The sequence below is a fragment of the Loxodonta africana genome, chromosome 5, assembly GCF_030014295.1.
Source record: "Loxodonta africana isolate mLoxAfr1 chromosome 5, mLoxAfr1.hap2, whole genome shotgun sequence".
NCBI classification, from domain to species: domain Eukaryota; kingdom Metazoa; phylum Chordata; class Mammalia; order Proboscidea; family Elephantidae; genus Loxodonta; species Loxodonta africana.
This window is the reverse complement of record NC_087346.1, coordinates 132,919,587-132,937,234: the sequence shown is the minus strand read 5'-3', so window position 1 is coordinate 132,937,234 and position 17,648 is coordinate 132,919,587. Positions and strand designations below refer to the sequence as shown.

At 39.7% G+C, this 17,648-nt stretch overlaps 1 protein-coding gene across 3 annotated transcripts in view; it reads left to right on the top strand.

The window, feature by feature from the left end:
• The window catches only part of STIM2 (stromal interaction molecule 2), a 202,144-nt gene extending 190,799 nt beyond the window's left edge, over positions 1–11,345 (top strand). Inside the window, exons 12-13 of one of the 3 annotated variants that reach the window (XM_064285979.1) lie at positions 2,130–2,397; positions 7,936–11,345. In XM_064285979.1, the coding sequence (XP_064142049.1) occupies positions 2,130–2,397; positions 7,936–8,410 (743 nt within the window). In that variant the 3' untranslated portion in view covers positions 8,411–11,345. The remainder of the gene's footprint in view (positions 1–2,129; positions 2,398–7,935) is intronic. The other 2 variants (XM_064285980.1, XM_064285981.1) reach the window with 2 other exon arrangements.
• The last annotated feature ends 6,303 nt before the right edge of the window (positions 11,346–17,648 follow it).

The following is a 17,648-nucleotide window of genomic DNA, read 5'->3' as shown; positions in this document are numbered from 1 at the left end:
ATTGTAACTCTGAGGAGCTGAGAGAAGTATAGTGCTGCTAATACTCCTGTACAACTAGAGCACTAGCTCCAAAATACAAGATAAATAATCAGGCTTTATTCTCAACTTTAGAGTACTAGGGAGCCATTCAAGGGTTTTAAGCAATAAATGTCAAAATCCTTTTCTATTTTAGAGTGAATGTACAGGTTGCCATGTGGAAAATAAATTAAGAAACTGGTAGAGTGATTTTGGGAAGAAAAATGTTGAGTTTAGTTTGGGGATTGGTGGTACATTTGTATACCGAGTTGGATATAAGGGTCTGAAGTTCAGGAGAAAGATTGAAGCTGGAGTTACAGATTTGGACTCCTGTAGGTTACCAGTGATAATTGAAGTCTTGGAAATGGATGAATTTACTCAGGAAGAATAAGTGGAGCAAGAATAGAACAAGGCCTTGGACAAAGCTTTGTAGAAGACCAAAAATTAAGGGATAGGTAAAGAAAGTGAGGATGTGGTCATAGAAGTCAGGGAAAGGACAGAGTAATAATAAATGTCAAGTGCTGATCAGATATCAAGGAAGGATGGACATATTCACTGGTTTTAACAATTAGATAATGACCTTGGTGAGAAGAGTTTCAGTGAAATTGTGAGTTTATAAGCACTTTACAATTTCTTTGAGGAATGAGGGAGAATGAAGCAGTGGAGGAAAGTAACATAGATAATTCTTTTTCACGTGTGCAGTAGAAAAGAGAAAAGAGATGTCAGCTGAAAGAACAGTCTGGAATAGAGGAGATTTTTTGTTGCTGTTAATGTTTGTTTTTTAGATTTGTTTTTCAGCATTTGTTTTTAAATGTTGATGGGAAGTAACACTAGGAGAAGATGAAAATAAAGGCAAGAGAAAAAATAATCAGTAGAGTAAGATCCTTGAACTTTAGGTAGAGAATGAGACAGTTAAACGGAAGAGGCAGAATTTGTGAACCAGAAAGAAAAAAAATGTAGTCAGGATCTTAGTGTCTGATGTCTGGATGTATAATTTCAAAGATGGAACAGTTCTGAGTGATGTCAAGGCAGAGTATTAGAACGTGTGTGGAGTAGAGTAGAGATGGAAGTAGAGGAGAAGGTTGTTCAAGTGTTGGGTAGATCTTATAAATGAGATTGCTCCTGTTCATTTAAGTTTGGATGGACAAGTAAGAAAGAGAATGACTGGGAAGGGACCAGTGAAGTGAGGTAAAGATACATGTAGTTTAATAGTATGACCTTCGGAAGAAAGACATTTTTATAAGAGGGTGTAGGAGTATGGGTTTATAGACACCACTGGAGAATGAGGAGGCCACCAACCTTATCTCTTGATGCTGAAGCATGTGGCATGCAAGAATGAAAAGCTTCCTCTTGAGACAGCTGTACTCAGGAGAGCTGTGTTTCTATTAAGGCAAAGAAATGGAGTGCCCATTCAATGAAAACATTAAAGATACAGGGGAAATTTGTTTACCACCTGCATAGGTCTACACTGAGACCGCTAGCAGAAGCAGTCTATATATAAGACTTCTGGTTAATTCTGCAGTGATCCATGTTCAAGAAACAGGTCCTGGTCTCAGCTCTGTCCAACTGACTAGCTGTGAAATTGTGCATACGGTATTTTTAGAATAATTTCCTTGACTGCTAACTCCTTGAAGTTTAAGTAAGTTGCCATATCTCAAGAGATACCTATATGGTAAAAATCCAGGTTACTTTCTCCTGATAGTTTTTCTCTTTTAATGTTAAAATTCATAAAAAGGTTTACAACAAAATACAAAGTCTTTGTAAGTATATTATATTCATCTTTATATTTAAGGATTGGTTGTTGGGTAAGTTTTTAAGCTTTCTGGTTAGTAATGTTAGATTTGGTATTAAAGCGTCATGTGTTTATGTCTGCTTCTGTTTATTTTTTAGAACTGTTTTCATTTCTGTTACATTTCTATTTCTTATCTCTTAACTTCCCCAAGGAGCAGTACAGGAGGTGGAGGATGATAAAAATTGTAGTTATTTACTTTAATAAAGATGGATTAAATGGTGACATATTAATGACATCCGTTCTCTTTTGTCTAATTTGTGTTGTGTCTGAAGGGAGCATTGAGTCTTACAAGGCTTTTTATTCATTTATGTTTGGTTTTCAGGGACCATGGCTAAGTCTGCTGGATCATTAGCCAGAAGCAGTAGCTTGTGTCGCTCTCGTCGCAGCATCGTGCCGTCCTCTCCACAGTCTCAGCGTGCTCAGCTTCCCCTACATGCTCCGCCACACCCCCGGCACCCTCACCATCCCCAGCACACACAGCACTCGTTGCCTTCCCCTGATCCTGATATCCTCTCAGTTTCAAGTTGCCCTGCTCTTTACCGAAATGAAGAGGAGGAGGAGGCCATTTACTTCTCTGCTGAAAAGCAATGGTATTGGCAATGAATAAACTACAATATATGTGGGGCTGGGTAGGACTGAGGTTGGATGTGGGGTGGACAGGAGTGGTACATTGTATTGGTTTTCTACTGCTGCCTAACAAGGTGCTACAATTTAGTGGCTTCAAACAACATCCATTTATTAGCTCTCAGTTCTGTAAGTCAGAAGTCCAGGCCTGATATGGCTGGGTTCTCTGTCCAGGATCTCACAAGGCTAAAATCAAGGTGTTGGCTGGGCTGCATTCTCATCTGGTGTGTGAGGTCAGCTTATAGTCTCATGTTGTTTTGTAAGAATTCAATTCCTTGCGGATATAGGACTGAGGTCCCCATTTCCTTGCTTGCTGTCAGCTGGGGGCAGCTCTGAGTTTCTAGAGGCTGCCCACATTGCTTGCCACATTACCCCCTCCATCTTCAAACCCAGCAACAGAGAATTTCCTTCCTGTCAAATTTTTTCCTTGCTTTGAATCTCTGACTTCCTCTCTCTCTGACCTCTAGACCTAAGTTTAAAGGGCTTGTGAATTCAGGCACACCCAGGTAATCTTTCTATATTTTTGTCACCTGGTTTGGGACCATAATTACATCTTCAGAACCCCTTCACCAAACCAAAAAAACCAAACCCAGTGCCGTCGAGTTGATTCCAACTCATAGTGACCCTATAGGACAGAGTAGAACTGCCCATAGAGTTTCCAAGGAGCGCCTGGTGGATTTGAACTGCTGACCTTTTGGTTAGCAGCCATAGCACTTAACCACTACACCATCAGGGTTTCTGAACCCCTTCACAGCACCACCTATATCGTGTTTGATTGAATAATAGGAAGATGTGTGTACACCAGGGGCTGGAAATTTGGGGCCATCTTAGAATTCTGCTTACCACAGACATGTAGGTAGATATTTTGAGTTATAACTGCTTAAGTATGACACAATAGGCTCAGGTCTGAGAACATAAACTTGTCATATGAACAGTTATGTATATAAGATATAAAGGAACAGGCTTACATATACTTGGGCTCAAAGAAACATCGGTATGACTTCGTTTTTTAAAATATTTGTTGCTACTTATTAATTTATTCTGTTACGTGCTAGTATTGACTAACAAACAAGGAGTATCAGATGTCAGAGGTTAAAGAAAATGTCAAGGACTTAAAGGATGAAATAATATTCATCACTTATTTTTTCCACAAAATGAATATAACAGTAGTGTATTCCATCCAGTCCAGCTGAGTGACACCAGTGCTGTCTGGGGTATCATTTGATACCTGTTGCTGTTGTGGCAGTCTCTTTCAAAGCCACAGTATTCCTTTTGAAGCAGCATGGGTTAAGTGCCAGAAGAACTGGTGTTCCTGATTTTGCCACTTCCTAGCTATGTGACCCCGGAATGTTACTGTCTTTATAGGGGAAACAAGGGGAAGGGGCTAAACATTCTCACTTGTTCCTTGTAGCTCTGTACCATGTGATTCTTTAGTTGACATCACAATCAAAGAATCATCTTTCATACCCAGTTGTTTTATCTACTAGTGAAAGTAAATTGCTTTGCAATTGATCGTTAAAGCATATTCCTGAAAAAATAACCCAAGTTTTGTATCCTCATGGCCGTTGGAGAATGTGGTGCAGCTTCCCTTAGTTTGAAGGTTTGATTAGCTTTTTGTATACCTTTACAATATAACTAGTCACCAGCAAGATGGTTTTATAGTAAAATTGTTTTTGGTGATTTTTGGAAATTCGTAGGAAAATGCTAGAGCTGTGCTTTCCAATACAATTTTCTGCATTGATGGAAATATTCAGTCCTCATTTCAAATAGCAATGGCAGAACTTCACAGCTAGCTCATCAGTGTGAGAATGTTAATTCAGAAAACTTTCCTTCTTCTCCTCTTCAGTCTCTCAAATACTTAAAATACTTAATAATAGCAGTTAATAACTTAGTGATCTTTTATGTTCTATTCATTATGCACATATGCACTCATTTAAACCTCACCTTGAGGTAAAGCCTTGCTATACATGCATTTAACTTACATAATTTCAACTCCACGTCACTGCGGGGAAAAAAGAAAATAATATAAATGGTATGGATGATTAAGTTCAACATTCCAGGCAACATATGCTCTAGAAACAAAGGGAAATTTTAAATGTACTGTATCTGTACTCCAAACCTGATCAGTTATGAGAAAGAAGCGGTACTTCAGATTGTTTTGAAATTAGAATGTTAGAACTGTAAGCAACTTTAAAGATTAATCAAAGTCTCTTATTTTTTAACAGAGGAAAATTAAAGCCTAGAAAATTAAGTTGAGATTTGCCCTAGTTTGTACAGCTGATTAGTGGCAGGACCAGGGTGGTAATCCAAGCCCTCTGACTTATATCAATGTGTTTTCTCACGTTATTTACATTTTAGAGATTAGTTTTTGAAATATTTTTGACCTAGCTTAGAATTTCACACACATTGCAGTCAAGCCACACAGAACCGAAAGTAAATTCATAAAACTGTAATTAAATCAGCTTCTGACTGGAAGCTGGCCACCTTCAGGTAACAGTGATATATGCTGTTCAGCTTATGTCCATCCAGTTCACAAAGAAGCCTAGCAGAAAAGTCCTACCAGTGATTGATTTCTGAGTCTGATCATTTCTTCTTGTCTGCACTGCTTCTTGCTCTCTGTTAGCATTACCCATTATCAGATTGTAAAAGCACCTGAAAATTATGCAGCAAATGTAACTGTACAATATAAAGCCATCATTTAAATCTTACTTGCCCAGGGGATTTTGTACCTTTTAGTAGCTTGTAGTATAGTAAAGACAATCTTCCCATACGTGTGTGAGTAAAGTGCACAGAAACGACTAAATTCAACAGTCCAATTCATATCTAAAATGTGGTATTAACGTAAAATACATGTCAAAGGTAGGTGCTATACCTCTAATTAACCTTCATGCCAATATCATAAATAACGATAGTAGTTATAGGCCATCCAGTGTAAGAGATCTTCAGTTTGTTCGTTCAGGAGATATTAATTCAGCCCTTGCTTTGTGCTGTGTGTTTGCTGATAGCTGGAGCTGCGAAGACAAGTGAGACAAGGCCCTTGGCCTAGCTCTGGCCAGTAGATTATAATCATATGTGGTCTTGCCTTTTTACTGTTTTCAGTTCTGCTCCTTCACCCATTTTATTTCTTTTGCCAGTTACTTTTTGCCTTTACTCCACCTTTCATTTCTTAATCATACCCTTCATAAAGTGAACAATATTCATGTCAGGTACTGTGCACGTAAAAGTGAATAAGACGTGCCCCCGATCTTCATGATTCTATTCTTTCATTCATTCAACACATATTTACTAAGTACCTACTGCGAGCTTGCCACTGTTGTAGTGCAGAGAATACAGAAGTTAGTAGGAGTGCTATCCTCATTAGGTTTCGCTTCTTCTGGGGAAACTGACAATAAACAAATGAATGTAAAATGTCATTTTACGTATTGGCAAGTTCTAGAATGGTAAACAAAGCCAGGTAAAAGGAAAGAGAATGCTGTTTTAGATAGAGTGATCAGTGGAGGCATCTCTGGAGAGAGTATCTTGGAGCAGTGACTTGAATGACATGGAGAAGTAAGCCCTGTAGAGATGGAGGTACTAAGCAGAGGGCACAGCAAGTGCAAATGGCCTGAGGGAGTCACAAGATTGGCACAATGGAGGAACAAGAAGGCGGCCATGGTGGAGCTAGGCAGAGAATGGGAGGGCATGCAGTTGGAGAGGTAGCCAGGGGCCAGATTGTATGACACTCGTAGATTTTGACAAGGAATTTGGATTTTACTGTGAGTATGCAAGGAAACATTGAAGGGTTCTGAGCAAGAGAATGATGTACTCTGATCGAATTTTTAAAAATCACTTGAAGGACTGTATAGAAAAGTGAATGAGAGGGAAGAATAAGGACGGAAGCAGGAAGGCCAACTAGGAAGCTATTGCAGTCAGTCAGGTGAGTTCATGGGGCTCAGGAAGAGGAGTGGTAGTAGAGAGGGTAATAAGAAGAGGTCTTGGGTGATATTTTGAAGGAACAGCTGACCGCATTTGCTGTATATTGGCAGGGGTTGTCAACTTAATTTTTCTATCCTTGTTTGATTCTGTTCTCTTTCTACTGTGGAAAATGGAAGGGGGTAAATTCACAAAGGAATAAACCTATAAGAATTTGCTGAATGCCTTCTTTTTAAAAAGTAGCACCTCCCATCCATCCCTTCTACCTGCCCCAGCTTCTCCCTGATGAAGATAAAAATCAATAAAAACCCAAATCCTCACCGTTTCATTTCTCTGACACCCGCGGAAACACGCAGCATTTCTTTCTCTGACCATAGCCGCCCAGAGCTAGGTCAGATCTCACAGGTTAAAAGGACACTGTCCTTCAGACCAGCTACCCTGCAGCACTGTGTTCTCTGGCTCCAGCCACTGGAGCTAGGCCAGAGTTCACAAGTTAAAAGGACATCGTTTTCTAGACTCCCAAAAAGACATATGCCAGCTACAAGCTTGAGAGTCTCCTCTGGGCTCCCTAACTTCTGACCTCCTGGCTCCCACACTCTTTGGGTTTGATAAAACACTGGACAACTCACAGAGCTCACAGACAGTGCCATATTAACAATCATAACTTTATTGTAGGAAAAAAGGATACAAATGAAGAGACACATAGAGCGAGGTCTGGGAGGGTTCCCAGTGTGGAACTTGCACGTTCTAAAAGGGATGAGCCACCCTCTCACATGAATGGATGTCTTTCATCAGCCAGGAAGCCCATGGAGCTTCTGTATCCAGAGCTTTACTGGGGGACTCTTCAGATAATGCCAACTGCAGCATCTGTCCCCTAAGGTCAGATGATATGAGGTGATCAGGAGGTATTACCTGGTGGGTCTTTCTGGCCTGGCCAGCCTCTACCCAGTCACCTCACCTAACCTGTTAGGTTAGATGCCCTTATTGAAGACACTTAAATTCCAAGTTTGCAAGGGCTGCTTCTCAGGAACCAAGGACAAAGGCCAAATCAATTTAGGTAAAGCTAAATTCTTTATCAGATACCCCTCTTTAAAAAAAAAAAAAAAAACTTGAAGGAACTTACATTTTAGCTTAGTATGGTCTTTCCTTTAGTAAGCTATATTTCATCAAATTAATAGCTAAAAAATTGAAGGGACAGGAAGGTGACTAAAGCTCCTCTTTTTGAATATATAGTGTCAACTCTGATTTAAAAAGAATAATACTGAAATGAAAACACAGCAGTAACTGAAATAAAAAGAATCTATAAAATTTAAATGTTTTCATTTCTCTGATAATTGAAGAAGACGTAAACTATAGTGTTTCTTAGATTGTTAGATTTCATTATTGCAGTTTATGTTAAAATTAAACACTGAGTTTTGATTATCTTAAAGTAATAATTTTTTAGTTTTGTTGAAATATTTGGGATTTTAGTGTTTTCCCCTTATAAATTCCCATAGATTAAACAATGAACATTGTTTTAGTTAGAATTAGTTAGGATGGCTGATGAACATAATGACTTAAAATGTTTACCTTTCCGTCTCTGTCTCATTCAGGGAAGTGCCAGATACAGCTTCAGAATGTGACTCCTTAAACTCTTCCATTGGAAGGAAACAGTCTCCTTCAAGCCTGGAGATATACCAAACATTGTCTCCTCGAAAGACATCAAGAGATGAGCTCTCCCTGGAGGGTTCATCCCGAGGAGATTCGCCCATAACTGCAGAGCTCTCTCGGGGTTCTCCTGATTGTGTGGGCCTGACTGAAACTAAGAGTATGATTTTCAGTCCTGCAAGCAAAGTGTACAATGGCATCTTGGAGAAATCCTGTAGCATGAACCAGCTTTCTAGTGGCATCCCGATGCCAAAACCTCGCCACACGTCGTGTTCCTCAGCTGGCAGCGACAGCAAACCAGTTCAGGAAGCTCCAAGTGTTGCCAGGATCAGCAGCATCCCACATGACCTTTGTCATAATGGAGAGAAAAGCAAAAAGCCATCCAAAATTAGAAGTCTTTTTAAGAAGAAATCTAAGTGAACTGGCTGACTTGGTGGAATTCCATTCAAGTAGCATCTTTAAACTTTTATCTACCACCCTCCACTCCCCTTTTTTTGTTTTAATTTTAGGAATGTAACTCCATTGGGGCTTTCCAGACTGGATGCCATAGTGGAATATCCTTAGGGGCAACTGTCTACTGTCTGCTTATTTAAACGACTAGATAATCAATTTGTCAAAGCAGTTATTACTGAAAAATCAGAGATGAGACAGTTTACAGTCATTTCTGCCTATTTATTTCTGCTTTGTTACTGGTGATGTATATACATTTTGTTGAAAGCAACTGTGGACTTACAAGCTTTAATGGACTAGTAAGCCAGCATGGGCTTGCAAAAATTTCTTGTTTACCAGAGCATCTTCTTATCTTTCCACAGAGCTATTTACATCCTGGACTAAATAACTTAAAAGAAGTAAAACCAATTGCACTACTGTTTTCCAGACTGGAAAAAAAAAATCTCTGCAAGTGAAACTGTATAGAGTTTGTATTAAAACGACTATGGGTAGGGAACTGTATTCACTTTTAGATCAAATGGGTTTTTAAGTAGAACCTAGGGTTTCTAATTGACTTGATTTCTGGAAATGAAAACCCATGCTTTTATTATGGGAAGCTTCTTTCAATGCATTTAATATTATAAAGTTTCAAGTCCTGCTGTAAAGACCATGTCGTTTTGTTTTTCCCAGGGCTTTCACTGTGATTTACTGCATTGCAGGCTGTATGATAAAATATAAATAATTTAAAGAGAGAAGGCTCTTGATTCCTTATGCAAGCGGAAGAGTTGAAACTTGATTGAAGGACTTAAAACATTCACAAGCTTAAACAGAAGTAGGGGGGAGGTGGGGATCCAGGCACTTGTTTACAGACTTTGAATAAATGCAAAGGAGTTACGGTTTGTGAGAACTTTGTACTGTGGAAAAGATAATAAATTGGACACGTTATTTTGTGGGATTGTGCTGATTTTTGTTGATAACACTCCACTAAAAACACTATATGTTTTCTGGAGAGCCATGTAAACTGTCTTGTTGCTTAACTGCAATATAAGAAATAATGTTTTGGAAGTAAGTTGTCAAATTTCTTTCTATTTTATATTGTTTGTCATATTTTTATGTAGTTTGAAATGTTTATTCTAACATCAAGATTAACAAATACAAATTTATGGTGCATTTAGATTGTGTCGTATTAATTTGTAAAGTTTGGGGCTCATAAAACTGGTAGATTATAAGAGTAGCTTTTGCTGTGAGGGTTAAGTCACAGAGCAACAACATATATTAACATTTGGGGAATTTCTGCTTAAACCACTTCTTTTAAAAATTCAGTCATAAATGATCTGGTTAATGCAATGTGGGTGGATGTTTGGGTAAACAACTGATATATATTAGCTAGAATGGTTTTTTGAGCATTATAACTGAAATATATACTGTCTAAAACTAGTTGCCATCAAGTTGATTTTGACTCATGTCTGCCCCGTGGGTGTCAGAGTAAAATTGTGCTCCATAGGGTTTTCAGGGGTTGGTTTTTCAGACAGATCGCCAGGCCGTTCTTCTGAGCCACCTTTGGGTGGACTCAAACCTCCAACCTTTTGGACAGCAGCTGAGCTCATTAACTGTTTTTACTACCCAGGGACTCCATATACTGTCTAACTGAGTGTTATTTAGGTGAAAATGCTGACCGATAAACACGAAGTTTCTTTGAGATTTACTCCAATGAAATGCTCTGTTAAGAATATGAACAGTTCCCTGAAGTCACCTGTAAATTGTTGTTAATTATCTGTCGTAGAGTCATTAAAAACTCTCAAGGTCTTCCATGATATTTATTGAAGAACAGACTGAGTGCTGTAAGGGTGAATATTAACTGATTGAAATGAACGTAGTGTTTTGGACTAATAATAAGGTAAGATAACCAAAAAGGCAAAGAGTTGAGGACATAGGGTCTGAAACTATTTAGGAAGGGAAAAATACGGATGAAGAACTGAAAAGCGTTCTAGAAAGCCCATTCGGAGTGAAGGGACAACCTTATGTGCTTTCTCCTTAAAAACGGAGAGTTGGAGTTCTTCCCTTTGAAAATTGCAAAAGGGATGGAAACTGTAGTTTGGTGGATAGAAGAGGTAAAAGCTGCTGGAGTGTGGAGTGAAGCTAGGAGCAGGAATGGCCCTAGGAGCTGCCAGCAGGCCCACTCACTGTCTAGAGTTAGAAGGGAATTCTGGATCAGAACCACCTGGATGTTGGAAGTCCTGGTTGGGGCTGGGGGGAGGCTGGCCTAAGTAGAGTTAGGGAATGCATTGTTTGTGCTAAATTTCACACTCCTTTATAAATGAATTCGATCAAGGAATGTTTATCATTTTATGTTGCTTTTAGTATTTATTTTGCATTTATTTGAAAATTCAACAGAAAATAACGGAGTTTTGGAAAGCCATGCTAATTTCTGTATTGCATCGTTTACATATGAAGAGTTGGACATTTCTATAATTTTTTTAAATTACTCATTTGGTACCTTATTTTAACCTTTTTAAAGCACAGTGTCTTCCTGATTTAAAAAGTAATGCTTTATTGTAGAAAAAGATTAACAGCAGAAAAGTATAAAGAAAGAAAATAACAGCAAGCAGTTCAAATGCTACTACCCCAAATAACTGCTTTTAATATTTTGGTTTGTTTTCTGCTAGATCTTTTTTCTGTGTACTGATGTGTAACAACAACAACAAAAAAACCAAACCCAGTGCAGTCAAGTCGATTCCGACTCATAGCGACCCTATAGGACAGAGTAGAACTGCCCCGTAGATACTGATGTATATTTTACATAATTTTAATTTCACGACATTTAACACTTACTGAAGACTCTATACTCCAAGCTCTGTTGTAAAGTCTAATATATATATTCTTACTTAATCTTTATCACCTGTAAGCTAGATACTGGTTTTTTTTTTTTTTTTAATTTTTAGATTACCATTTTACTGATGAGGAAACTGAACCCAGAAAATTAATCTGTTGAAGGTCACATGGCTAGTAAGCTGTAGAGCCATGTTCTTGAGTCATATTGGATAAAATTCTTATCCACATTTTGATTTCTTAGAATGCATTTTTAGAAGAGTGTAGAAAAGTAGTTGTCAGGTACTGTCAAGTTGGTTCTGACTCATGGTGACCCTATGTAGAACAGAAAGAAACATTGCCCAGAGGTGTTTGCAGCTTTTTTTTCTCATTTTGGGTAGTGCCACATCAGCAAATGAAACTCCGGAAAGCTTCACTCCATCCACGTCATTAGGGTCGACCCTACTTTGAGGAGGCAGTTCTTCCACAGTCGTATTTTGAGTGCCTTCCAACTTGAGGGGTTCATCTTCCAGCACTGTATGAGATGGTGTTCTGCTGCTGTTCATGTTTTCACTGGCCAGTTTGTTTAGAAGTAGATTGCCAGGTCCTTCCTAGTCTGTCTTAGCATAAAGTTCTGTTGAAATCTGTCCACCGTGGGTGACCCTGCTGGCATTTGGAATACTGGTGGCACATAGCTTCCAGCATCACAGTAACACACAAGCCCCCACAGTAAGACAAACCAACAGATGTGTGGTAGATAGAAAAATATAGGGATATTTTTAATTTACATTGTTCTCTCATGTACATACCTTGGATATAACTATTTTTAAGGTTCTTTACCCATATAACCTGGACTAAAATTTACCAACCATCATAGGTGGCACAGTACCAGGCAAAATTTCTCTCTGTTAGATGTAAGGCCTATGATTTGGAGCTGACTTGACAGCAACTAACAGGGTCCACATAGCCCCATTGATATTCCCCCCAAATACTTGAGTGTATGAGATTGCAGAATGTCCGTATAGTTCACACCATTGTTCTTGAATTACCATTTGGTTAAAACTTCACTAATTTAATAGGCAAACAATGATAGTTGCATGTATAGTAAGGTTGGAGGTTCTTTCCCATGTTTTATTAGTCTTGGGTATTTTTCCTCTTGGTTCATGGGATCATAGAGTTTTTCTAAATGTTTTCAAATGTTGCTATTTTGTATTTTTCATCTTATCAACTAAATATGATTTTTAAAAAGTTGTATGGACTTTTTCATGCTTATTTAAAAAGTAAGTGAAAGAAGATCTTAGATTAAGTTTTGGTTTTCTTGATCTCTTGTTTTTAGATCTTGAATGGGAGTTTTACCTTGTTTACATGGTTGATTTTTCCCAAAATTTTACAGGTAAGAGAATCTAGAATCTGCTTAATTCATTCAACAATGTTTAATAGCCTACCATGTACCAAGTATAATGATAGACTAATATCACTAATATCACATTTATAGACTAATGTGACAGGTTCAACACTAAAGAAGCGGAGATAGGTCAGACAAAAAATCCTTGTAACGAGTGCAGTGATGGAAATGTAAACCAAATGTTGGAGAGGTGGGACTTAATGGGGAGAGATTATATAGCTCAAAAGTACTTATTAAAGCAAGGATAATTTAACAGTACTCTCTTGCTGACTGTATGCTGAGCAAATAATCTGAGTAACTGCCCTGTATGAAGAAGACTGTGGCATCAGGATTGGAGGAAGACTCATTAACAACCTGCGTTATGCAGATGACACAACCTTGCTGAAAGTGAAGAGAATTTGAAGTGCACTTACTGATGAAGATCAAAGACCACACCTTTCAGCATAGATCACACCTCAACATAAAGAAAACAAAAATCCTCACAACTGGACCAATAAGCAACATCATGATAAACGGAGAAAATATTGAAGTTGTTAAGGATTTCATTTTACTTGGATCCATAATCAACACCCATGGAAGCAGCAGGCAAGGCATCAAAAGGTGTGTTGCATTGGGCAAATCTGCTGCCAAAGGACTCTTTAAAGTTTTAAAAAGCAAAGATGTCCCTTGAAGACTAAGATGTGCCTGACCAAGCCATGTTGTTTTCAATCACCTCATGTGCATGTGAAAGCTGGGCAATGAATAAGAAATACCAAAGAGGAGTTGATGACTTTGAATTATGGTGTTGGTAAAGAATATTGAATATACTATGGATTTCCAGAAGGATGAACAAATGTGTATTGGAAGAAGTAAGTACATCCAGAATGCTCCTTAGAAGCGAGGATGGTGAGACTTTATCTCACATATTTGGGACATGTTTTCAAGAGGGACCAGTCCCTAGAGAAGGACATCATGCTTGGTAAAGTAGAGGGTCAGCGAAAAAGAGGAAACCCTCAATGAGATGGATTGACATAGTGGCTGCAACAGTGGGCTCAAACATAGCAACAATTGTGAGGATGGCACAGGACAGGACAGTGTTTTGTTCTCTTGTATGTAGGGTCGCTATGAGTTGTAACAGATTCAACAGCACCTAACAACAACAACATCTTGCTGAGGACATGGAGAGAGGATTTGCTATGGCTGAAACAAAAAAGCAAAGGCAGTTAGTTTTAAAGTTCTACCAACTAGTAGTCTGGTACCAGCAAGTGAGTTTGCAATAACTAAGTTCCAGCAAAACACTATAAAAGCTTTGAGTATGCTCATTTTGGCTAATAAAATGAGATTGCCACCATAGTGATCTAGAGTGGGTAAGTTATTTGCCAGAGAGAAACACAGCATTTGAGCAAACCCACATAAGCCTCACTACTACCAATTAAGGACTACCCTCCTTCCTTCCTACCCAGTTCTTAAACAGGGTAGTCTTTATCGAAAGACACTGTCCTTCAGATTTATCTAGGTAGGCCTCATTCGATCTTGAATCAATCTGGTGTGTCAAGTGGGCTTCAGGCCAAGTGTCAGTTTGTACCTCAGTCTGGTGATTGGACTTTCCTGAGGTAATCTACAGGTCTCTCAAGTGGCCCTTGAAGTGTCCTTCTATGACAATGTTCGTTGCAAGCCCAGATAGGATACTGTAGGGACGCCTCAGTTCAGATCTTGACTCCCTACTAGTATGGAAGGGGTTGGGACCAAATGCTCAGGTTCCTGTTACTGATGACAGAGTCCTGAATGCCAAATTCTCCACCATCTCATTTTTCCAGTTAGTACTGGGTATGTCACAATGCCTTCATCTGCTTCCAAAAGTGAGGGCTAGCAGTTAGGTGGAGGTAAGGCAGTTGGTTCACCTCCACCTAGCGGGGGCAGCTCTGCAAGCGTGCCGCAGGGACCCACAGTTGCTCAGCCATCCCAGATCCTCATTCCTGAACAGCAGAGCTTCTGCTTCCCACATCCTTCCTCTTCTGGCAAGTAGAGGGCTCTAAGAACATTTTGTAGATCACCATGAGTCGACCAGCTCTACTGCAGCCAACAACAGGAAATCTTTAACTGGATCAAAATGGTTCTTCCTTTCTTGCTTTAGATCACCTCATTCTAGTTTCACATAGTTTTGTTATATAGCAGCCGTCCCAGTATTACAGTCTTCTTAAGAATATCCTGTGCTTATTCCTTAAGTACCACTCCTTTAATTAAAGCATGAGATGGTTTGACACAGTGACTGCAACAACGGGCTCAAACAGCAATGATTGTGAGGCTGGTGCAAGACCAGGGCAGCATTTTTGTTCTATTGTACATAAGGTCACTGTGAGTCGGAACTGACTGAACGACACCTAATGATGATAAACCCATTGCTGTCAAGTCGATTCCAACTCACAGTGACCCTGTAGGACAGAGTGGAACCATCCCACAGGGTTTCCAAGGAGCTGCTGATGGATTTGAACTGCCAAACTTTGGTTAGCAGCCAAGCTCTTAACCACTGAACCACCAGGGCTCTTATATTCCCACACATGAAAATGTTAACTGCTAAAATACCTTTATAGCCCTCTGGTCCTTGGGATATGGTGGCACCAGATTCAAGGGAGATTAAGGTCCCTACCATTTAGGAACTGGAAAAGGTTTTCAGAGTAAGAATGTGGCTTTTTTCCCCCCAAAATAGCCAGCTATAAAAGTGATTAATCTTCTTAAGCTACCTACTAACACAAAACGTGCTTCTTAGCCAAAAAATGCAATGACAAGACATTTTTTTTTTTTTCCTAAAAATAGGGGTTTGTTGGAGGGAGAAAATTAAGCCTGGGGGTTGCCTTTGCCCTTTGAAGGTGAGAAAAAGGAACTGGAAACGAGACTGAGCACGGGACCTTGGGAAGGCCGCGGAAGAGGGAAGGATACAGTTCTTGTCAGGCTACCACATCTGCCGGTTTAACCCCTGAATATCTCAGTGAATGCCCCTGCTCTCTGTACTGCCCTGAGGCCGCACCTTCATGGTGACTCGTCAACAGCGTAACTGACCCCAGCCTCGCCCCTTTCCATCCTTTTGTTGGTGCGCTTTCTAAATCATGCCACAGATTTTCTCTGTTGAAAGTCTTCCCATGCTTTCCCATTGCCTGTAGGGTCACATATAAACTCCTTAACTTCCAGTGATTCGTGGAACCCGCATGTGTGTCAGAGTAGAACTGTGATCCGTTGGGTTTTCAGTGGTCGATCTTTCTGAAGTAGATGGCCAGGCCTTTCTTCTGAGGCCCCTCTGAGTGGACTTGAACCTCCAACTTTTAGGTGAGCAGCTAAGAGCATTAACCATTCACACAACCCAGGGACTCCAAACTCCTTAACAGAGGCTACCAAAAGCCCTGTTTAACATTCTGGGCCCTGCAGAATTTTCCAGCCTCATTACTTGTCACTCGTGGTCATAACCTAACAAGTTATATAGAACTTGGTGCAGTTTCCTGAATGAGCCAGGCTGCTTCCCATCGACCTCCCTGACTGCACTGGCTGCCGCTTTTGCCTGGAATGTCTTCTCCAATCTTTGGCTACTAACTCTAAGCTTTGTAAGACTTCGTTATCTCCAGCAAGCTTTCTATGCCTGCCCCCAACCTTGGTGAGATACCACTTCTGTGAATGTCCAGACCTTTCTGTGTTTATCACAGTACTTATTACAACTACCTGTCTATCTTTTTGCCCGATAGACAACTAAAGTGTATGGATCTTGCCTTATTTAGCTTTGAACTCCTAAGAACTGTATTTTAGTTACTGAATACATTACATGCCTGATGAATTAATGAATATCAGATACTATTGCTGCTTGAACTTTCATATTGTTAACAGCATTCACAATTTTAGTGATTAGAAAACAGTTGACTATTACCCAATGTAAACAAGCTTTGTAAACTGTATTTCCATTGCCTTAGATGGAGATTCTAAGAAGGGAAGAGATCATAATGGCATGGAGTGATTAATACGTTTTCTTGGAGAAACGTATTTTTAGATCTGGATTCTGAATGATAGGTGGGGTTTGAATAGTCCTAATAGAGGGAAATAATTCTCTCCTCTCAGGCCATGTTCAGGGTTTTGCTCAGTAAAGTTACTCAGCCTATCCAGCCCTGGTGTTCTACCCCTTCTCAGCTCAATGTTTAATAGCTATACTACATTATCTGGTATTAATGTGATATATTATTAGAGCTTATTCTTTCAACAACTATGTCCTGAGAGCCTGCAATGTGTTGAGTCCTGGGCATATAACAATAACTAAGATAAACATAGTCCTTACCTACCTTGTTGAACAAACCCATAAGTGATTAAATTACCATGCTTGTTACAGTGCTATAAAGAAAAAAGATCACAGGTCAATTGTCTATTAAAGAAGGTCTAACTTGGCGATAAGGAAGGGCTTTGTAAAGGAAGTGGCAAGAGCTAAGCTGTGAAGAATTAGTAGGAAACAGATGCGGGGGGCAGGGGCAGATTTCTGAGTGACCCAGGCAATGGGAACCGCAAGAGTAGAAGGATTCCAGGAGGGAAGGAATCGGGTGTGTTCAGGAAACTGTAAGAAGGCTAGTGTGACTAAATTGTAGTGAGGGAGTGGGAGAAGGGGCCAAGATTGTGCAGTGCCTTGCAGACCATAGTGATGATTTTGGACTTAATTATAAGATCAGTGGAAAATCATAGAAAGGGTTAAGCCTGGGGAGAGACGGGTATTGATTGCACTTTGGTTTAAATTAGATGCTCAGTAAATATTTAGCAATCAGATGTCCACATGGAGGAAGATACAGCAAAGGGTGAGAATGACTAGGTACATCAGGGGAGTTGTGAGGAACTTGGAGGGCAGCGGTGGTTCAGTGGTAGAATTCCCATCTTCGTGTGGGACACCCTGGTTCCATTCCTGGCCAGTGCACCTCATGCAAAGCCAAGCTACCACCCATCTGTCAGTGGAAGCTTTTGTGTTGTGATGCTGAACAGGTTTCAGCAGGTCTTCCAGACTAATATGGACTAGGAAGA